The sequence below is a fragment of the Solanum verrucosum genome, unplaced genomic scaffold, assembly GCF_900185275.1.
Source record: "Solanum verrucosum unplaced genomic scaffold, falcon-dt-bn FXZP01000060.1, whole genome shotgun sequence".
Classification (NCBI taxonomy): Eukaryota; Viridiplantae; Streptophyta; class Magnoliopsida; order Solanales; family Solanaceae; genus Solanum; species Solanum verrucosum.
In genome coordinates this window covers 7228371-7249420 of record NW_026020129.1, presented here as the reverse complement: position 1 = coordinate 7249420, position 21050 = coordinate 7228371, and the positions used below count along the sequence as shown (strand labels likewise).

Below are 21050 nucleotides of genomic sequence, written 5' to 3'. Positions count from 1 at the left end.
TCTGTGACTATGTAAAGCTAAAAGTTGAATTTCCACTAGCTCAACTCAGAAGTTCAAGAGCGGAGGAAATGGAGGAGGTGCAAAACCTTAATCAAGATGATAATGTTGATGCACCTATACAACAACAACTGAATAACATTGCAACATGCAGCGAGAAGAGAGTGATCAACCGACTGAAAAGGTTTGCACATGTAATTGATGAAAATCTTTTTGGATATGCAAATCTTGTGGAATTTGCTTTGTCAGTTGCATAGACCATTGACATGCTTGAGTCTACTAGCTACAAATAGGCTATTTGCACTACAACAAATTCGATTATCAGGGACAAATAATTTTATCGTTTATAAATCATATTTCGTCACTAAAATTCTTGTGAGACGAAAAATAATTCGTCGCTCAGTCGTCACTAAATGTGTGTCTCTAAAAGTATACAAAGACGATTTAGTGCTTCGTCGCTAAAAGTATTATATTAACTATATAAAGAAATATCGTCCCCAAATGCTTAAACATTTGTGACAAATTCATTTGTCGTAAAAAGTATATTTTTTGTAGATAATAGTATGTTTTGTCACTAAAAAGGTTATTACTACCGACAAAATTATGTTATTGCTAATGACTATATTTTATATACCAAAAATTATTTTGTTATTAAATGTATTAATTAGGGACAATTTTATTATTATAAAAAAGATTAATTTTCCTATTATCCTCCCCGCCCCCCATCTCAAATTTATTTTAAACTCCTCTCTAGGAGCTCCCACATCATGCTTTCTTGGGGATTCGAACTCACAACCTTAAGGTTGGAAATGAGGAGTGCTTACCGTCAGATCAACTCTCTCTTGTCTCTCATTTTTAATTTATTTTCTACTCATTCACTTCTTTCAAATTTAACTTTTGTAGATATAATATACTATATGATTATTTATACACATACACAACTGCATGAAATTTACCACCCACAATTCATTCAAATGTAGATTATATTTTAATTAAACTTTATATTTTTTAACATATCTTTAAATATATTCAGTACATTTCTGTTATTTTATTCAATTATTTTTATACATTTTAAAAATTATATAGTACAATTATAAATTTAAATAAAATTAAACTTTCAATTTTATTTAAAAAATTGAATAATCGGTTCAATTCGGTCAGTAAATCAATTGTTTTGTAGAAAAAAACATTGATACCCATAACTATATATAGTACTTCATCATAATATATTTGAAATCCTAGGTTGTTCGTTTCTTTCATTTGTGCTTTCATTTTTTTAGTTTATTTCAATTTTTACACTGATGGAAAAGTTAATAGAAATTCATGAAATATTTCGCACCTTTGCAAAGTCTAAGTTTGTAAGTCGATGTTATCTCTGTATAGTTGATCTACGTGCATTTGTGGAATTACTATTAAATAACTACATATTTTTAGACAAAAGCAAATAGATCGACTTAGTCTATGCAGTTTACCAATCACAAATCAATAGACACGCACAAGAATTAGCACCAAGACTTGAGAATTATTTTTTCTTTCGTCTTTATCGATAAAAGTGTATCAAATAAAAAAATAAAAGTGTTAAACCAACAAATATTAGTGATCTAGTGGCAGAATCGTACCCCACTCACGATACTTATAACCTGGATTGTATTTTTGAAATGATGCATAATTGTGTAATTTAAGAAAATTCATGAATTGAACTTTTTCATTTTTACAAAATGGACCGAATTCGTTGGTTTTAATATTTTTCCTCGCCAATTAAAGAAAGGACTCTGTCTATTTCTTATGAAGCACTTATATTATTCTTTTGTAAGTTGTCACTTGTAATTATGAACAATTGTAGCAAAAAAATTGTATTTAGCTATGAATTTTTTTCGTAGCAAATAGTTGAATTATTCACTACAAATTTTAAGTCGTCGCTATTTAACACCTTACATATTTTGTGACAATTTTTTTGTTGTCACTGAATCACAGATTGTTTAGAGACAATAAAATCTTTGTCACCAATTATTTATACTATTAGTGACGAAAATAAATATCATAATTAAAGTTAAATTCTTATAGCTAAAACTTATAATATTTAACTACGAATTCTAATTTGTCGATATTGTAACAACATATTTTTTTAGATGAAATTTTTTTGGGTAAAAAAATCAATAAATTTTAAGACAAAATAATTTGTCATGAATTAGATACATTATTAGTGACGAAATAATGTGTCACTGATAACTTTAAATTCGTGACTAACACTACTTAACAAATGGCGCCAATTAATTTTTTGGTGGGAAACTTTAGTAGATGAAACTTTGCTACGGTTTTTTTGTTTCGTCACTAAAAGTATGTGTCTCATATATTTAAGCACGAAAAGTAAATTTTGTCACTAAAAGCGAACAATTAGTGACGAATTGGATGTCGTAGCTAATAATTTCGTAGCTATATATCATATTTGTTGTAGTGTTGCCTATTTCTAATTCAGAAGAAGATAAGTGGGTAGTGGGTTGGTGCTATGGGCGAAGAGATTGAGTCTTTTCACAAGAATCAAACATGGAAGTTTGATTCATTGCCAAAGGGACAAATTAGGTAGTAGATCGCAAAGGGGTTTGTGATGCAAAGAAAGTGTGTACACATGATAATCCGACTGATATGATGACCAAGGTAGTCACTATTAACAAGTTTAGTGTCACGGACTTAGAGTGTTGGCTAAAGTTCCGTGTGGCCCTTGACAATTTACTCACTACTCTTTCAAGATCTTGTAAACTCAAGAAAGCCTTTAAGACTTAGATCGCTAAGAGAATGCTTAAGGAAAGACTTAGAAAGAACAAGGAGAGAGTTTTTGGAAGAAGTCTTTTGTATTGCTTTGGAGAATGCTTTTCACTTGAGTGATGCCTTTGCAAATGAATGGCACCTCTATTTATACTACTTCCTAAGGACTAAAGTGCAATTAATATTTACATGATAAGTCCCTAGAGTATTTACACATTGGCCCCTTTTCTAGAGAATTCTACATAGCCTAGAAGTCTCCAAGGCCTTCTTGAAATTTCTAAGGCATTCTAGAGTTCTCTACTTGACTCTAGAAACCTCTACGTCTTCTTTGCTGCAAAATTTGGCTCCGATAGTGGCGGGACATGACATTAGGCATTGCAAACTTGATTGGTGTGTGCAGTACTTAGTAGAGCACTTTCGAGGGATAAGGGCAAGATAGAGAGATGTTGTTCCTGTTGATAAAGAGAGTTCAAGTCGAGGGAAAGATTTGTTAATGACGTATTGAATTTTTCCGTTGTATATTTAGAAAATTCATAATTTCTATTGGTTCAGGAAATACATTGTCCTAATAGATTTGGAAAAGAAAAACATATTGCTCTTGTAGGTTGAGTAAACCTTTCTTTTGTAGATTTGGGATGCATATATAAGGGTTGTAGTTGGGGATTCATATGACTGTACATCTTTTTTCTTTCATAGTGGAAACATTCTACTTTTGTCTCGTGGATTAGGCTTAGCCGAACCTTGTTAAATTTTTATGTTATTTTTCTTCTTTATTTGCCTTGTGTGTGATTGTGTTAGTTAAGCTACGATATTTCCGTAACATAAACTCTTCACAACATTACTTTTCTGTGGAATGATTTTTTTTTTTCGGTCTGCAAAAAGGCATTTACTAGAGGGTATTGACAAATGCTGAAATTAATTATTGAATTTTATGAGTCAGAAGCAAGTACTTTTCTATGTTAAATTTGGTTAGGTTGAGAAAAAAATTATTTTTCTGTGGAGTGACATGTTTCTTCATCTGTCTCTCACTGCAAAATGAAGGACTTTCCAGACTTCAGAGCGCATTGATAAATGTTTAAAATTTATTAACCAATTTTATGAGTTTGAAACATGTAATTTAGTACTCTGTGGAATGATGTGCTTCTCTAACTGTGTGTTTGCAAAATGAAGGCATTTCCCTAAGGGTATTGATGTTTACTTTGAGAACGTTGGAGGAAATATGCTGGATGAGGTGCTTTTGCACATAAACCTCTATGGTAGGATTGCAATTTCTGGGATGATCTCTCAGTACAATTTAAAGAAACCACAATTTGTTTTGTCTTATCTCAAAGAGATTACGAATGGAAGGTTTTTTTGAGTTTGACTTCCGGCACAAGGTTCCAGAGTACCTCGAGTTTGTTATTCAGCTAATAAGAGAGAAAAATTGCTTTTTGTAGAAGACATTGCTGAGGGTTTAGAAAATGCTGCATCATCTTTTGTTGGTATTTATCATGGGCGAAATGTTAGAAAGCAGATTATTCAAGTTTCAACTGACTTAGAACTTGAAGAATTTGGGTGAAAACAAAAAAATACTGTGTTTCAAAGCGATATGCTGAGGATATTGATTTAGTCCTCATTTTGAGTAAACTAGTGAAATCTGAAGGTTAAAGTGACCACTTTGAAACTGAAATGACTTTATTCCTCTAGTTGTATTTGCACAGTTGACAGCCCACCTTTGTTGAAAAGAAGTAGTATATTTTTGTTTCTGTCTTTATAGTGAGAAAGTGCAGTGGTGGCTGTGGATTATTGAAAGTGCTTGTCCAATAAAAATATTAAAGCATAATCGATATAACAACTATTTTTATTCATATATGTCTTATTTTGTTCTTGTATAAACTTAACCAAAAACAGAATAGACAAAAACCTAAAAGTTGTTCATGTTTAATAGTAATCCAAAAGTTCCTTCACTTAGGGGAATAGAGATGTGAAGAGAGTCTAGATTCCAAGATCACAGGAACAGGAAACTTTGGATGTGTTGTGAGCCCATAATGTTCTTCCACACTTATGCTTTCTGTATTCATACCTTGAGGTAATTTCCAGATGAATCCATGCAACATGTTGGCTAAAGTTGCTCGGATAACCTTAAGTCCCAAACTATAGCCAGGGCACCTCCTTCTCCCCGAGCCAAATGGCAAGAAGGAAAAGTTATGTCCATCCATGTCAATGCCCTTTTCTAGGAACCTCTCTGGGAGAAACTCTTCTGCTCTATCCCAGTACTTGGGGTCCCTTCCAATGGTCCAAACATTCACCAGAACGGTCGTTCCTTTCTCTATGTCATAACCAGCCACATTACAATCTTCAATAGCACAATGTGGTGCTAGCATAGTTCCAAGAGGATGTAACCTTAGTGTTTCCTTGATAATTGCTTCAATGTACAATAGCTGTGAACAATCTCTCTCTTCTACCCATCTCTCCTTTCCGACAACCTGGTCAAGCTCTTGGATTGCCTTGTCAATAACCCTTGGCTGTCTAAGAAGTTCTTGAAATGCCCATTGCACTGCTGCTGTCAAGCTATCTGTTCCTCCGGTTAGTAGATCCTGCCATAGTTTAGTAAGGTTAAAAGTTTGTCTAAAACAAGAGAAAATCTAGAATTGAAAGAAATTAACCTGCATTAATCCTTTGACACAATCATCTGTGAGTTTGACTTCCAAAGTAGGGTCTTGAGCCATCTGCAACAAGACATCCACCATGTCCTTCTCTGCATTCTTCTTAGCCCTGTGGTCATCTAGCACAATGTTGTGGAACTTATCAAAACTTCTTTTCAAAGCCTTCATTTGTTTCACATACCCCTGCAGGTCCAACAAACTGAGCCATGGAATCCAGTCTCCAATGTTAAAAGCACCATTAAGTAAAAACCATTGGTCTACTAGGTGCTGCAAATCTTCCACCCTAACTGTTGATTCACCAAAGTACTTGTTGCTCAAAACCATCCTTGTCATGCTACAGAGGCTAAATCGTGACAAATGGTCTTTCAGAAAAAATGGCTTCCCAGCAAGAGAATTTAGCTGGGAAATAAAGGTCTGCCTTTCTTCAACACGGATGTACTCGAACGAGTCTAGCCTTTTTGGCGTAAATATCTCGTTCAGGTAAATTCGTCTTGCTTGGCGCCAATAGGGACCATACGGTGCCCATGTCATGTCACAATAGTTATAGCTTGTATACTTTCCACCAGCTAACAGAGGACGGGAGGCGAAATTTGCATCATGTATTTTTAGAAACTGTTTTGCCATTTCAGCAGATGATGCCACAAGAACTGGCCTGGAGCCAAATTTCAGTAGCATCAGCTCTCCATATTTTTTGGAAAGCAAGTCAAAAGATTGATGTGGGATAGGACCAAGTAGGTTCAAATTGCCAATGATGGGCCATGGTTTTGGACCCGGTGGTAGCTTCCGGTTAACTGGGCGTCGAGAAGTGGTAATTTTACAGAGAAAAGCTAATACAACTAGTCCTGCCAAGGCTAGAAAAACCTCCATATTTAATTTTGTGATGAATGATGACAAGTTTATTTAGTATGGCAAATATATTTATAGAAGAAGTAGGTGGGATTTGGAGTTACACTGAAATTGAGACTTTTGACTATGTGTAGCCAATTTCTACAGAGTGAAAATGACACTGGCTTGTAAACTTATGTTAAGTCATACAACTATGCAGCAGTCAGAGCAGAAGATTTGAAAAGTGAGCACTAACATATTGTATTATAATTAGTTTGTAGTTTCCTGGAAACTCTACAGCAATGGAAATTAGTGAATTAGACCGTAGAATATTGCAAGGAATTAAATGTATACGACTTTTTAGAGTAATGTGTTTTACACATCAGCCTATCATTTTTAATGGTTTGCACCCTATCTTCTTAGATTTTTGCAAAGTTATAAAACATCTCATTTTTCAATTATAACAGGATAAAATAGGAAATTACATATAAACAAAACATAAAGTGATTTAAATTTAAAATAAAAGCAATATTAGATACAAGTTATTTGCCGCTTTTTTATTTCCATGAAAATAAAGAATAATTATTTGTTGCTACTACTTCATACCAAGTGAAGGTATTCACACCCCTAACATAAGTTCATGACTATTGGAGCTAGCATGGATATGCATGCAATAAGGCTCTACTAGAAAGGTTACACAAATGTTGCTAATACTTTCTTGAAAATCTGATGAGCCCTACGCATAAGCAAGCTCATTAGACACTTGGACATTTCATAATATAGTAAGACCATTCCAAAGCTACATGACCTAATTTAGGAAGACGATAGGTTTCATAATGGTAAACACAATACACATAAATCACTCTTCTCTTTATGAAAGCAGAAATCAAATTTCAAGCCCTAACCTCATCTCTCCAAATGGCTCAGAGATGTTGGTTGAAATGTGCAAGTGAAGATTGGGCACATAAGATAAAATAATATAAAGTTATTCATATCTTTTTTCTATTTTCATTCATTACTTTAAGGGAACTACACATCATCTACATGTATCATACTGTAACCACTATTACTATTACAGAGGTCAGCATTTCTTCACTTACTTTTGATGCTTGCTGACAAGATATTTCTAACGGTAAAATGAGAGTACATTTCATTTAATCACTAAGAGGAAAGATCAAAATGAAGTGTGCTAACGGCTAACAATGAATTAAGGAAGCACTGGTAAGACGAGCTATTAGAGTACCTGTTATTGCTCACAAATAGCATGAACATATTTATGCAAAGCATTAAGCATTGATTTAGATGATCCAGCTGGTTTCGAATGGAATACAATATCCACATTTTTTATGAGGTCCATCAGTTCTGCAGATGAGGTTAATATTGTTATCACCTGCACAATAAAGCATAGTTTAGAAAGGGACAAGGAGAACAATAGTAAAATAAAAGCATGTGGAATGCCTAACTAATCTAAAAGTCAATAAGGATAAAGACATGCAATGCAGATTTTAAAGAACGCTGGAGAGTAACAACATATGCTCTAAAGGGCAGGGCAGCAAAGTGCACTAAACTAACAACATATGCTCTGAGACACATAATTACAGGAGTTGGTCCAAAATATTTTGATCAACAGCTCCTGGTGAGATGCTCCAGTCTGTTCACAATTTCTTTCTAATATTAGCAAAATTGAGATGACAGCCAAACTCAAGGCTACTGTGCCACTAGATCTTACAATCCCACGTTCAATTGTACCATGATTCATGGTTTTGACTTTTGGCAAGGCAGCTAAGACCAATGTCCTCTGTCCTCTAATACCATGCGAGTTATTACATCAGACTCTTCAAAAGAGCGCAAAAACACTTCCAAAGAACAAAGAAAAGTAATTAGTATTACCAACAGTTGCCAATATGAAAATCCACAGTATTTGTTGAAACTGAAACCACAAGACTCGTGTTATCTGGAGCAGTTCTCATTTAGCTAGTGAAAGTTAAAAGTAGCCATATAAAGGTAATTGATGACCAGACATGCCAAACAAAGACCATGCACATAACTGGCAGTACATGTCATGCATTCAGCCACTCATTATTGCAACAAGCACCTAAGTAATATGCGCCAGAAGCTTCTCTACAATAGTAACCAACAAAAGGAAAGATTTGAAAATGGAACAGACCTTTGAAACCATCTTGACTATCACTTTTGGATCTGTGTGAAGGAACTTGTGGGCAAAACCAATAAAATGCATGACCAAAGAGCTGTAATATAAGTAATTAGCTAATACAAAAACTTGCCAAGAAGAGGTATAACCATGTGGCATTGACGGGGTAACCTCCTTTAATGTACCTCTATTAGACTTCCCCATATCCGCATTAAGTTCTGCAAATTCTTCCATAGAAATAGACCAGGGCTCCAGGTAACTAACCCACAAGGTGAACACCTGAGATGCATTCTTAATAGAACTTTCCATTGGACAATACAGGAATGTCCTCAATATAAATCAGTACAATGGCCTCTGAATCCACGAGTTCCAAGAATTACCAGAATCCACGACGGGAACAGCATTTCTTGACTGAGAACCATTATGTCCCCCCAACTTTCCACTTAGGACTTTCAGTGTAGTCAACCTGGTCAGTTCTATCACTTGATGCAATCGAACTTAGATTCAGATATTTGACAAACACATTTACTACTTCACCTAATCCTGAAGTAGGAGGAATCTCACCCACTACTGACCGAAAAGGGAATGTCACACCAAATGATTTGCACAAATTCACAGGCAATGGTGAGAAATCATTATCAACTAACCAAAAATGTATGAGAGTGCTAACCAAGAACTCTGCTTTTTCAACAATTGGAGTCCCATAGGAAAAAGAGTAGTGAAGCAGTGAGCTCCTATATGGTTGATGTGCCTTCATATCAGCTACAGGCACATATGCACGGAGATATGCATACAAGAGACGCATATACAAATCGCCCTCATTCTTCTGCTCCATCCCGCGTTTGGTGCTTGACAAACCTGGAATCGAATAAGTCCAATTCTCCAATCTAAACCTTCTGCTTCTCCTAACACTTACAGTTTGAGGGCCCTCACTGTTACCTCGACAAACAGGGTAATAGACAAACCAGAACATGTAATATTCAAACACATTCAACTGAACCTGAAATGAAGAACCCTTAACTGAGTCCTCCTTCAACCTATTTTTGAACAACGGGCACAAGTCACACAAAACCAAAGAGCGTCCCCAGAAAAGCTTTTTTTTGAGGATCCGACGGGCGGGCAGTGAAGGCTCATTTAGTAGACAGCGAGCGAGGCCCATACAGCCAGCGGGGACGAACCCATTTGGGTAACCTTTCTACAGGAAATACATATTTAACCAGAGACAGCCCATCTGCAGCTACAATAGAAGATAGTAACACACCAGTGGGCGATAATAAGCTGAAAATTCTACCTGTAAACAACAAAATTTGTTACCAAAAAACAAAGATAATTCATTGCAAAACATAAGAAATAGTAAAAAAAAAAAAAGAACTTTCTGGAAGCAATGAAGGATTATAAGTTCACATAATAAGGCGAACATCAACCTGTAAACCAGAACATTGGAATAACATAAAATAAAATGACTAAAACATTGCAATACGCAAGAAAATTGAAAAATTCCAAAAGATGTGGAGGTTTTTGAATTAGCTTTCTAGATGAATAATTCACGATAATCACCAAATAATGGCAGAAAAGATCAATTTATTAGCTGAAATTCTACCTGCAAACTATAGCAACTTGCAGATAAAACATAAAATAAAAATGCCACACAACACCGAAGGATATTGTAAGAAAATCCTAGAATATGTGGCGGCTTATAAATTCGCTTTCAAAAATGTGTAGTCTAGATAGTCATCAAGTAATGGCATTAAAAAACAACTTAATTAGCTAAGAACTCTAACTGCTATGCATGACAATGTGATGATAAATATATAAACAGTTAATGAGCATCCTAAAGCACATGAGATTATAAGAAATTATACCTTATTTGTAAGGTCTAATCTAACAAAACGGAAGTAAATACAAAGCAATCAGCTCAGAAATGAAAACGCGCAGAGTTTCAGAAGCAAACCTGCGAGCTGAGTATCATTGGATAAAGCGGCGATATCTATCCATCCAGAAGGAGACATAGACTTGACAGCAGCTGAAGCAGAAGAAGATTCATCGAAGCCAAAAATTTTACAAATTAAGGTTGGGAAAGTGATGGAGAAGAACCATCGGGTCTGTTCAGCTGTATGCTTGTGTAGAAACGACTCAATGGCGTCGCACGCAGCGAGGATCTGCAGCGGCGACGAGGCGGCGAGTACGGTGGCGGCGATATCGGAGGATTTCGACTGAGTGTCCGTTGCGTATCCACGAGAAATCATTTTCGCATGACAATGTAAGAAGCTTTGAGTGAAGATAGATTTGAGGGTTTAGGGGTTTTTAAACGACGGGGGTGGGGGTGCAAATGGCGCCTTTTATATGGGTACAAGAGAAGAGGAGAAGAAGCGGATTTGTGGGTAATTATTCTGGAAACCCGTGGGTTTTCTTTAATTAGTAGGGGTGTTTCGATAATAAATTTTTTTTTAAAAATCTATTTTTGGGTTATTTATATAAGTAAAATTATTTGTATATAATCTTAGATTACTATGAAAGTCAAGAGTTAAGTAGGGGTGTGGGCGGTGAGAATAGGGACTTCGAGTATGGGTGAAGATTGTTGATGCAAGTGTTATGTTAAGTTATGTTTTTTATTGAAAATATTTGAAATAATGTTCGTGTGTAAATATATTTAAATTTGAAGATAATTTTAAAAATAAAAAATGAGTGAAAAATATGTTATAAACTGTGTTCTAAATTTTAAAATGAACTTCAAATTGAATTTGAATTATTTATGATGGAATATTATTTTTAAAATGAAGAGAAAAAATATTATTTTCTAAAAAGTAAATACTAGCATTGCTTCTATACCCAAATGGTACTTTATGCGTGGCGTTTTGTTTTTGTTTTTTGTTTTTGAGATTTTCAAAATCTGATATTTAATAACACACTAAAATTTCAATTAATTTAAATTATATATTATCAGTCTCATTTGAAGATGACGCTCCTAACGTGTCGTTTTGATTTTGCTACCTCCTTAATTGTGATTTTCCTTCTTTTAGGGTCCCACTGGACTTTTGTGTTTCCACCGTAGGTTTGAAAAGACTGATTTTGAATGCTAAATGGACTATTGTGTGTTTGGAATTATATTATTAAATATTTTCCAATGGGAATAAGAAATTTGAACTTTGAGATGTACGTACATGTTTGGATAATATTTGGTTGAGTTAAATACAAAATTATGTTTTGTAAGTTTAACAGAAAAAAAGGTTTGTGAGTTTATAATTTTAGAAGCAAAAATTATTAGCTAACTTGAAATATCTTTAAATTAACATGCAAATATTTCAAGAGTGTTCTAATTAATGTAGTTTGATAATTAAAATACTCTGATAGCCAAACAGAGCCGGACAGGAAACAGGACATTACATGTTTTTGTAAAGCTTTGTCAACAACATTGTTTTTTTTTTGACAAATATATATATATGAAATTACTGCTTACCAACTATATTTTTCTTTTGAGTTTTTCTGTCTGGTCCCTATTATTCAGATTAAAATTTGATTAAATTGAAATTTGAGTATTGCAAGGTTTATTTTTGGAAATAATGCTTTCAACATGAAAATTTTATGTTTGCTATGGAGCTTTTATTTGTATAATTCGCTAAATACATCTAATTTTATATAAATTGTTCAGTTTTGTTTAAATTCATTTATACATTATAATTTGTATAATAAGACCTGTATTTGTATAATTATAAGTGTATAGGACGAAAATATATGTATTTGTATTTGTATATACACTTTTCTCTCGTTTTATACAAACACAAACGCATTTTATACATTTGTATATCGCATGAGTAATTGTATACCGAACCAGATGGCAAAAAAATGAGATATTTACTGCGAATTACAAATAAAATAAACTATAACTATAACATTTAATTTAAATTAATAATTTACTATTTCATACAATTTTCCCTAATTAAAAGTGGAGAAATAATAGTTATCTCATCGTAACTTAGATTGATACATATGCTTTACTATTCTTTTGCATTCCCTATGTAAATTGATACTCCTATTTGGTTGTTACAATATATTTTATTCTAATACTTTAATCATAACTTGATCTAGAGATTAGTTAGATGATAAAAAAAATTATACACAATTTTATCTTATATTTTTATAAAAAATTATTTTCACGGCTCAAAAATCTTCACTTTTATCAATCACATCACGACTCCTCTCAAATAACACAGATTGTATCAAGCTTTAGTTGCGTGCCTTCGCAACATTCAGTTTGTGTGAGATGTGTATTGGAGAAAACAATTATGAATTTTTTTCCAAAGCTTGTTTTTATTTATTAGTAGTCAAAGTTGTAGGTGAAGGAAGTATGCTATTTTTTAATTTAAGCATATGATTGGATTACAGATATCCTCCCACGCGGCAATTGTCTTTTTTCTTTATTACATAAAAGAATAAAAACATATCACTTGGATTTAATATGAATTTTTCTTGTGTTTGATTGTGTAAGATTTTCGAAAAATATTATATTTTGTAAAATAATTTTCATGATAATTTTTTTTAAAAAAAAAATCTATAATGATATACCCCTCCTCCCAGCTTCCCACATACCTAGGAGTGTTCAATGGTATGTTTTATCGGTTATTTTTTTAAAATTACACCATCTTAATTTTTGGATATTTTATAGTACATAATCAAAATTAGATTTTTTAAATCATCTCAATCATATCGGCTTTTCTTCGGTATCGGTATGATTCGGTTAATTTTCGTTTTTAAAATATCACCTCAAAATATACTACTATGAAGATATTTCTTTCGCAAATATGTTCTTGCAAAAACACTTTAATTCTTCACCAAGAAGACAAGAACTTAAAACCTTGTTGCCGTATTGTTTGATCTTAAACATTTAATAGGAGTGTTTGCATAGATTTTGTTGTATTGTTTGATAGAGTATTTACTACGATATCTTTTGATTTTAAACCTAATCAGGTAAAGGATAATTGATGAGCAAAAACCCAAAGTCGTATAGTCACCAGAGGCCTAGCTAGGACCTAGGTTATATTTATTGGAAAAATTACAAAAAACTCACCTTTTAGTTTACTTATTACCATTATCACCTATAAGTTTTACAAATTTCCAAAATGCCTCATTTTCGCGCATCAGATTAATGTATCAGCGCTAATATTATTGTATCTCGCACATCAGATTAATGTATCAGCGCTTATATTATTGTATCTCGCGCATCAGATTAATGTATCAGAGCTATATAAATGTTGATACATGCGCGAGATACAATAATATAAGCGCTGATACATTAATATGATGCGCGAGATACAATAATATAAGCGCTGATACATTAATCTGATGCGCGAGATACAATAATATAAGCGCTGATACACTAATCTGATGCGCGAGATACAATAATATAACCGCTGATACACTAATCTTATGCGCGAAAATGAAGGATTTCTGTAATTATAAACTTTTCAGGGATAAATTATAATTTTGCCTTAAAATATATGTGATTTCTGTAATTTGTCCTATATTTATATTTGAAAAATATTATAAAATATATTTATATATTAATTTTAACATATTGTTAATATATAGAATATATTTACATTCATGTAAGATTATTCGGTTCAGTTTGGGATTTTTCATAAATTAAAAAGACCTTCTCAATTATTCTGGACGGTTATACACTTAATTAAAAGTCCACATTTTTATTGAAAAATTAACATAAATCGGTTCGGTTTGATTAGGTTCTATCGGTTTTTCATATTCTTTTAACACCCTGCGTATACCTATCACATCTCCACCATTACCATTTACCGTATAACTTATCTAAATTATAAATATATGGTTTAAAAATATTTCTTCAGCTTATGTATCAAATATCATAAAATAATTATATATTTTTTACTTATTTTTTGAAAAATAATTTCCTTCTTACCAACAACACGCTAATGAAAACTCTTCAGGTAGAGATCAACACCTTGAATGAAAGTACATTTTCATAGTTATAATTATCTATGTCTTTTGTGTTGAGGAAAGGATTAATCATCCTTAATCCTTTAATAACAAATCATTATTTGCCTTAATTTATTCATTATTAGCTTTGACTCTTCATTCCCTTTAATCAAGCCTAATTTGAAAACTTCGGGGACTTGAAATCTCAATTCTAAAATATAATTAAAGGATGTTGTGCAATGGATAATCAGGGCTGCTTCCTTTTAACTAGAGTCTCAAGTTCAAGCCCTAAATATGGAAAAATCCTTGATAGAAAACGCTACCTCCCTAGTGGGTCCCCATCTGACATGAATTTGAAATAGTCGGGGTCCAATATGAATACCCGACATCAAATGGAGAAAGTTTCATATATGACAAATAAATATAAATAAACTCTAAATGGTTAAACATTTTGAAATTTTGAGCAACTTTCACATATAACAAACATGAAAATCATATTTGTATATTATAACTATAGTTTGTATAATTGCGCTCCATAACAAACTTTATGTTTGCTATGGAGCATCAGATTGTATAATTCGCTGACAGGAGCTTCAGATTTGTATAATTTCGCTGGCAGTACATTTGTATAAATCGTTGGCAGACTTTCGTTTGTATAAATCGCTGGTAGCCTCTCAATTCAATTTTATGTGTTTGTATATTTGCTTAAAATTTGAATTTGTATACAATTGAATCGAAATAAAACATTTGCATATCAAATATCTCTCTCTCGCTTTATACAACACAAATTATACATTGTAATTTGTATAATCTGTGTTTGTATAAAGCGAGAAAGAGAGAAAGGCAAAAGAGAACTGGGCAGAGGAGGATTTGTATTTATATAATTATAAGTGTATATGATAAAAATATATGTATATACAGTTTTCTCTCGCTTTATACAAACACAAACACATTTTATACATTTGTGTTTGTATAAAAGCGAGAGAGGCGAGGGAGAGACTGGTGAGAGTGGCGAGCGAAAAATCTAGGGAGAGAGGCGAATGACAACTATTTGCTACGGGTTACAATTAAATTAAACTGTGGTTATAACATTTAATTTGAATTAATAGTTTGTTATTTTATACAACTTTCCCTAAAATTTTGATTACATCTTAAATAGCGGCCTTCAAGCATGGGCCTGGTTAGCACATCTATCAGGGCTTCAATAAGTGGACCCAGCCCATTAATTAGAGTCGGTTCTTTCAGAGTCCGAATTTCCTATTTTTCTATTGTCAGTAAAGTTAATTATTTTTGTTCTCTGCTTCTGCTTGTAGTTTACAAACTCCGTTTTTGTACTCCCTTCCTGTTATTTTCTCAGCAGATTAGTGTTTGCAGCAAAATCATCAACTGGTCTGTTGGAGTTTTTGTGCAGGAATAATGGTAATTAGCCAATTTCCCAATTTTCATGTTTTGGATATTTGTATTGATTATTGATTTAGGGTTTTAATAGATTTTACCTGGTTTCAGGCAACTCTTGCTGATTCTTTCCTGGCAGATCTGGACGAGTTGTCCGATAATGAAGCTGATGTTATTGTGAGTATATCTCTTTCACTTTTTTTCCCGCTCATTACACCCTGTTTGGATGGTTGTTACGTATTGTTTTATTATGTATTGTATTGTATTGTATTATGTTTATATCGTACTGTACTGTACTGTATTGTTTTAATGAATACAACAGTTTGATAGGTCGTGTCTTCTCCGTATTTATGTAACGTCAGACATCAACAAATAAATAGGATAATTAAATAACAAGTAAAGACAAGATGAGAAGAAAATATTAAGGCAACGATTCGATCAAACAAAATCGATCATTACACCAAAATGTGACTTTTCGTTGTTACCTAAAGATGGATTTAAACGACAAGATACAATAATAAAAAAAAACATTGTATTTAAACTAACAAAACAATACAACGGGTGCAACCATCCAAACAAGGTGTTAGTAATCTCCGTTTCTTCATTTTCTATTTTCCTTTGTGTTTTTCTATGTTTAGGGTTGGGAGAAGATTGTGGGTGGAAGATGTTGTCCATTTGGTTATCAAATTCCTTTCTTATCTTCATTTAACTTGGACTGAATTTTCTCCTCTTTATTTAATTAGGACGAGGAGAATCTTGATGTTGATCAGATGGAGGAAGATGGAGACTTGGCAGACATTGAAGCACTTAATTATGATGATCTGGATAATGTTTCCAAGCTACAAAAATCACGTCGGTACATTGACATAATGCAGGTTTATACCAACCTTATCTTTAATATCATCACATCATGTCCCCGATATACTTATAAACAATGTGGACTGCCCACAAGTATTTTTACATTATATTTTGTTGTCTAACTATTGATGCTGCCTTCTTCTCGGTTTGAATTCAAAGGTCTTGTATGCTTTTTATCTCTGAAGTCTAGATTGGTATATTTTTAATTCCTGTTACCTTTTGCCCCCAAGACCTAGCTCAAGTGGCAAAAGGTGAAGGATTTGTGGCTTAGGTCGCAGGTTCAAGCCCCACACCATGCAAAGCGAAGCCCGGTATTTAAGTGGAGAAGGGTAGAGGGGCGGGCCCATTATCCACCGAGTTTAGAAGGCTGTGATTGGTCCAAAAGGGCGGGTCACAACGGATTTCTCGGTTATCAAAAAAAATATTTCCTATTACCTTTTCTCTTTCATCATGCGTCACTTCTTCTTATATCATGTCAACATGGATGGGTAAGTGAAATAATCCCTGTAGCTTCCTTTTTCACACATGGGTTGAAATTAGAGGTTAAATATCCTATGTGTTAGTTTGAAATTTAGAGCCTTTTATTTTCTGTTGTCCTCTTATTCTTATCTTCAAACTATCCGCTTTTCCTACGGTGCTAGGAGTAATTTCAAATGGTGATATGCTATTAATGCTGCAGAAAGTTGAAGATGCACTTGAGAAGGAGTCTGATGTCACGAATAAAGGTGTTGTTCTTGAAGATGAACCAGAGTATCAGTTGATAGTAGACTGTAATGCCTTATCAGTTGACATTGAGAATGAAATCGTTATAATCCATAACTTCATACGTGACAAGTATCGATTGAAATTTCCTGAGTTAGAGTCACTTGTTCATCACCCGATTGATTATGCTCGGGTTGTTAAAAAAATTGGAAATGAAATAGATCTGACTCTTGTTGACTTGGAAGGACTCCTACCCTCAGCTATTATCATGGTTGTCTCTGTTACGGCATCAACTACCAGTGGCAAGCCATTGCCAGAAGATGTTTTACAGAAGACGGTGGAAGCATGTGATAGAGCCCTTGCTCTTGATTCAGCAAAGAAAAAGGTTCTTGATTTTGTTGAGAGTCGAATGGGGTATATTGCTCCCAATCTTTCTGCTGTAGTTGGGAGTGCAGTTGCTGCAAAACTTATGGGTACTGCTGGTGGTCTCTCATCGTTGGCAAAAATGCCTGCTTGTAATGTCCAGCTTCTTGGTGCCAAAAGGAAGAATTTAGCAGGGTTCTCCACAGCAACATCCCAATTTCATGTGGGTTATATTGAGCAAACAGAATTATTTCAGAGTACACCTCCTTCCTTAAGGATGCGAGCCTGTAGACTGCTGGCAGCAAAATCTACTTTAGCTGCACGTGTTGACTCGATCAATGGAGACCCGGTTGGAAAAACTGGAAGATCTCTTAGGGAAGAGATTCGTAAAAAGATAGAGAAGTGGCAAGAGCCACCTCCTGCAAAGCAGCCAAGGCCTCTTCCAGTTCCTGATTCCGAGCCTAAGAAAAAGAGAGGTGGCCGTCGGCTGAGGAAGATGAAAGAAAGGTATGGATGTTTCCACTTCATCTCATATGAACTACAGTTTCCAGAGTTATATATGGTGAAGCACATGTTTTTTGATTTACATAAATGTTTTTGTTGTATTTCATCAGATATGCTATCACAGACATGCGGAAACTAGCAAATAGGATGCAGTTTGGAATACCTGAAGAAAGCTCCTTAGGTAATACCAACCAGCTCAATGCAACCCCTCACCTTCTAAATTAAATAGTAGTTCCAGAAAGAAGAGCAAAAAGTGAAAATGGAAAAAGTTTGGTTAAAATTGTACTTGGATTAAATGCTTGATTGATGGCCATGTTGTTTGCTGACACATATTGTATGAAATCTTTGATGCGAGTACTCATGCATGTGAAATGATGAGCTATATAATGTCTGTTAGTACATGTTACAATTTCTTGCGAGTATTCACAATTTTGTGAGATGAGAGAACTCAAATCTAATCTGAGATGGTCAACTCTTTGTGATTCTTAGGATTTTGTTTTCAGATTTTCTTTTATAAGTGTAAATCAGGACTGATGTTGTTCTTCACTTCATATTTGATCTTCCTGGAAACTAGGGGATGGACTAGGAGAGGGCTATGGCATGCTTGGTCAAGCTGGAAGTGGTAAATTGCGTGTATCAGTTGGTCAGAGCAAGCTTGCTGCCAAAGTAGCAAAGAAGTATGTCTCTCTTCTCTTCTCTTTTCCCAGCAAAGGGGCCTCACTTGTGAAACATTGATGACCAGTGAATTTTGCACATACTGTTTCTTATTGCTTGACAATTTTCCAGATTCAAGGAGAAGAGTTATGGAAGCAGTGGTGCTACATCAGGCTTGACTTCAAGTTTGGCCTTTACTCCTGTGCAAGTAAGCTCTCTTTTGTTGTTTAATTACTTATTGGTGTTTCATTCTTATCACGCAACTATCATACACGAGATTCTCTAAGGTAATGCATGTGGAGTCAGAAGACGGAGTTGTTCACTCCTATGTTTCATGTCATGTTTTAAGACGCATTATGAAACACCATTCTGTATAGAAGTATGAGGCACCTCACAACAAACGGGACTATGTACTCAGTTTAGGCAACAGTCTAATTCTTAATTCTTCGGGAATATGTTTGCTATGCAATAGCAAAATGATTTGGGACGACATGAACACTTTTTTCATTGTTATTAAAGGAAAAAGTATTTACGTAGTCCAAATCTTCGTGAAGGCGCAGCAGGAATCACAATGTAATTTGTGGTTCCACTGAGTTTTTGCCAAATAATATCTAATGTAGGTGGATGGGGATAAGCATGTCTACATATGTACTTTTAAATTTTAAGGTTGCCCCTTTACACTTGTAATGCCAGTTTCTCTGATTTGGTTATTTTCTTAAGATTGTGTTTCTTTTGCATTGCACTTCTTCATGTCTTGGTTCACTGTCGTCCGGGATAAGTCGGATAGGTCTAATTCAGTCAATCCTTTTATTCGCCTACCCCTCCCCCAAACTCCCCTTTTCTTTTGAGTACTTCTGTCTTTTGTGTTGGTTATCCTGATGCTAACGTTAATGTCAGGGAATCGAGCTATCAAATCCTCAGGCGCTTGCAAATCAGCTCGGCAGTGGAACCCAGAGCACCTATTTCTCGGATACTGGAACGTTTTCTAAGATTAAGAGAACATGAACCAGACCTAGTGGGCACCAATGTCCAGGTTCTTCCCGATTCAGTGCAGTAAGACTCTAGTAAAATGCAAACATTTGTTTTTCTTGATCATGTTTTTGATAGAAGAAACACTATGCTAATCGTTTGATACATCAGACGTAGCATATATGTACATCAAAGTTAACTAGACTTCTAATACTCTTGTGTCCAAATGATTGTCATGTTTGGCTAGTAATTGAAAAATCGAAAAAGTTGCACCTCTTTGTTCCTCATCCTAACAAGTGTAACTATATTTTTTTGGAAAAATCACCTTACACATCTATTTAAGAGGTAATATTACATGTTTTAGATCTACTTTTTAAATATTAGTACTACTTTTAATATTTTAATTGTAAGTTACAACAAATCATTTTCTATTTATATTTTAATTAATAGGTAAGATAAATAACATTAATAAAGAGAATCAACTGTAATTATATTACATGAAATTTTTATAATTGACATCTATAGGACTAATAATTATAAGTTATGACATTATTCTTTATCTTTCAAGTTTTAACATTAAATAATTATAGGTTATAACATTTTACTGATGAAAATATTAATGATAATTAATAGTAGACATAAAATTAAGAGAGACATAACAAAAGAATATTTCATCTCTCTTGGAAACATTATCTAGATGATCATAATTAAGTGCTTCAATGTCTGCCAAGTCTCCATCTGATCAACATCGAGATTCTCCTCATCCTAGTTAAATAAAGAGGAGAGAATTCAGTCCAAGCTAAAATGAAGATAAGAAAGTAATTTGCTAACCAAATGGACAACATCTTCCACCCACAATAAGAAAGTAACACAAACGTTAAATACCAATTTGTTATCTCTCTTAATTTTATGTCTACTATTTATTATCATTAATATTTTCAAATTTTCTGTTACTTAAATTTTTGTTTTTTAACAAATTGGTATTTAACGTTTTTTAATTTAATAAAATGTTATAACCTGTAATTATTTATTGTTAAAACTTAAAAGATGAAGAATAATATCATAATTTATAATTATTAATCCTATAAATGTCAATTATAAAATTTTCGCCTTTTTTTTTGGCTCCAAGTGCAAGGAAAAAGTGTATAAGGGGCATCAAAGGAGGAGTTCCCCACCAGAACAATGTAGTACATAGAATTTCGAGTCGTAATAGGACCCAAAAGCACTTACACAATGGTGATGAGTGATGACTGATGATAAAAGTTCAAACTAATCAT

At 33.8% G+C, this 21050-nt stretch overlaps 3 protein-coding genes across 3 annotated transcripts; 1 reads left to right on the top strand and 2 right to left on the bottom strand.

The window, feature by feature from the left end:
* Positions 1-4685: 4685 nt before the first annotated feature.
* On the bottom strand, positions 4686-6272 carry LOC125826636 (trimethyltridecatetraene synthase-like). Its single transcript, XM_049505990.1, has 2 exons — positions 5406-6272; positions 4686-5336 (listed from the first exon to the last, which is right to left on the bottom strand). Exons 1-2 carry the CDS (start codon positions 6270-6272, stop codon positions 4704-4706), a joined length of 1500 nt encoding a protein of 499 aa, XP_049361947.1. The 3' UTR covers positions 4686-4703.
* Positions 6273-7098: 826 nt separating this feature from the next.
* LOC125826653 (uncharacterized) lies at positions 7099-10648 on the bottom strand. Its single transcript, XM_049506013.1, is given in 5 exon segments — positions 7099-7620; positions 8398-8806; positions 8808-9461; positions 9529-9673; positions 10334-10648. Coding segments are annotated over 5 exon segments (1647 nt in total). The 5' UTR covers positions 10629-10648; the 3' UTR covers positions 7099-7476.
* A 4994-nt stretch (positions 10649-15642) lies between these two features.
* On the top strand, positions 15643-20049 carry LOC125826510 (U4/U6 small nuclear ribonucleoprotein Prp31 homolog). Its single transcript, XM_049505858.1, has 8 exons — positions 15643-15747; positions 15835-15900; positions 16467-16598; positions 17261-18153; positions 18261-18331; positions 18725-18827; positions 18937-19012; positions 19702-20049. The coding sequence occupies exons 1-8, from the start codon at positions 15745-15747 to the stop codon at positions 19807-19809; spliced, it is 1452 nt and encodes a 483-aa protein (XP_049361815.1). The 5' UTR covers positions 15643-15744; the 3' UTR covers positions 19810-20049.
* The last annotated feature ends 1001 nt before the right edge of the window (positions 20050-21050 follow it).

Coding starts and splice junctions, on each gene's coding strand:
- LOC125826510 (XM_049505858.1), top strand. Junction 15,901..16,466: donor ATAATGAAGCTGATGTTATT/GTGAGTATATCT, acceptor TTATTTAATTAG/GACGAGGAGAATCTTGATGT. Junction 18,154..18,260: donor CTGAGGAAGATGAAAGAAAG/GTATGGATGTTT, acceptor GTATTTCATCAG/ATATGCTATCACAGACATGC.
- LOC125826636 (XM_049505990.1), bottom strand. CDS start 6,272: ATGGAGGTTTTTCTAGCCTTGGCAGGACTAGTTGTATTAGCTTTTCTC. Junction 5,337..5,405: donor GTGTCAAAGGATTAATGCAG/GTTAATTTCTTT, acceptor AAACTATGGCAG/GATCTACTAACCGGAGGAAC.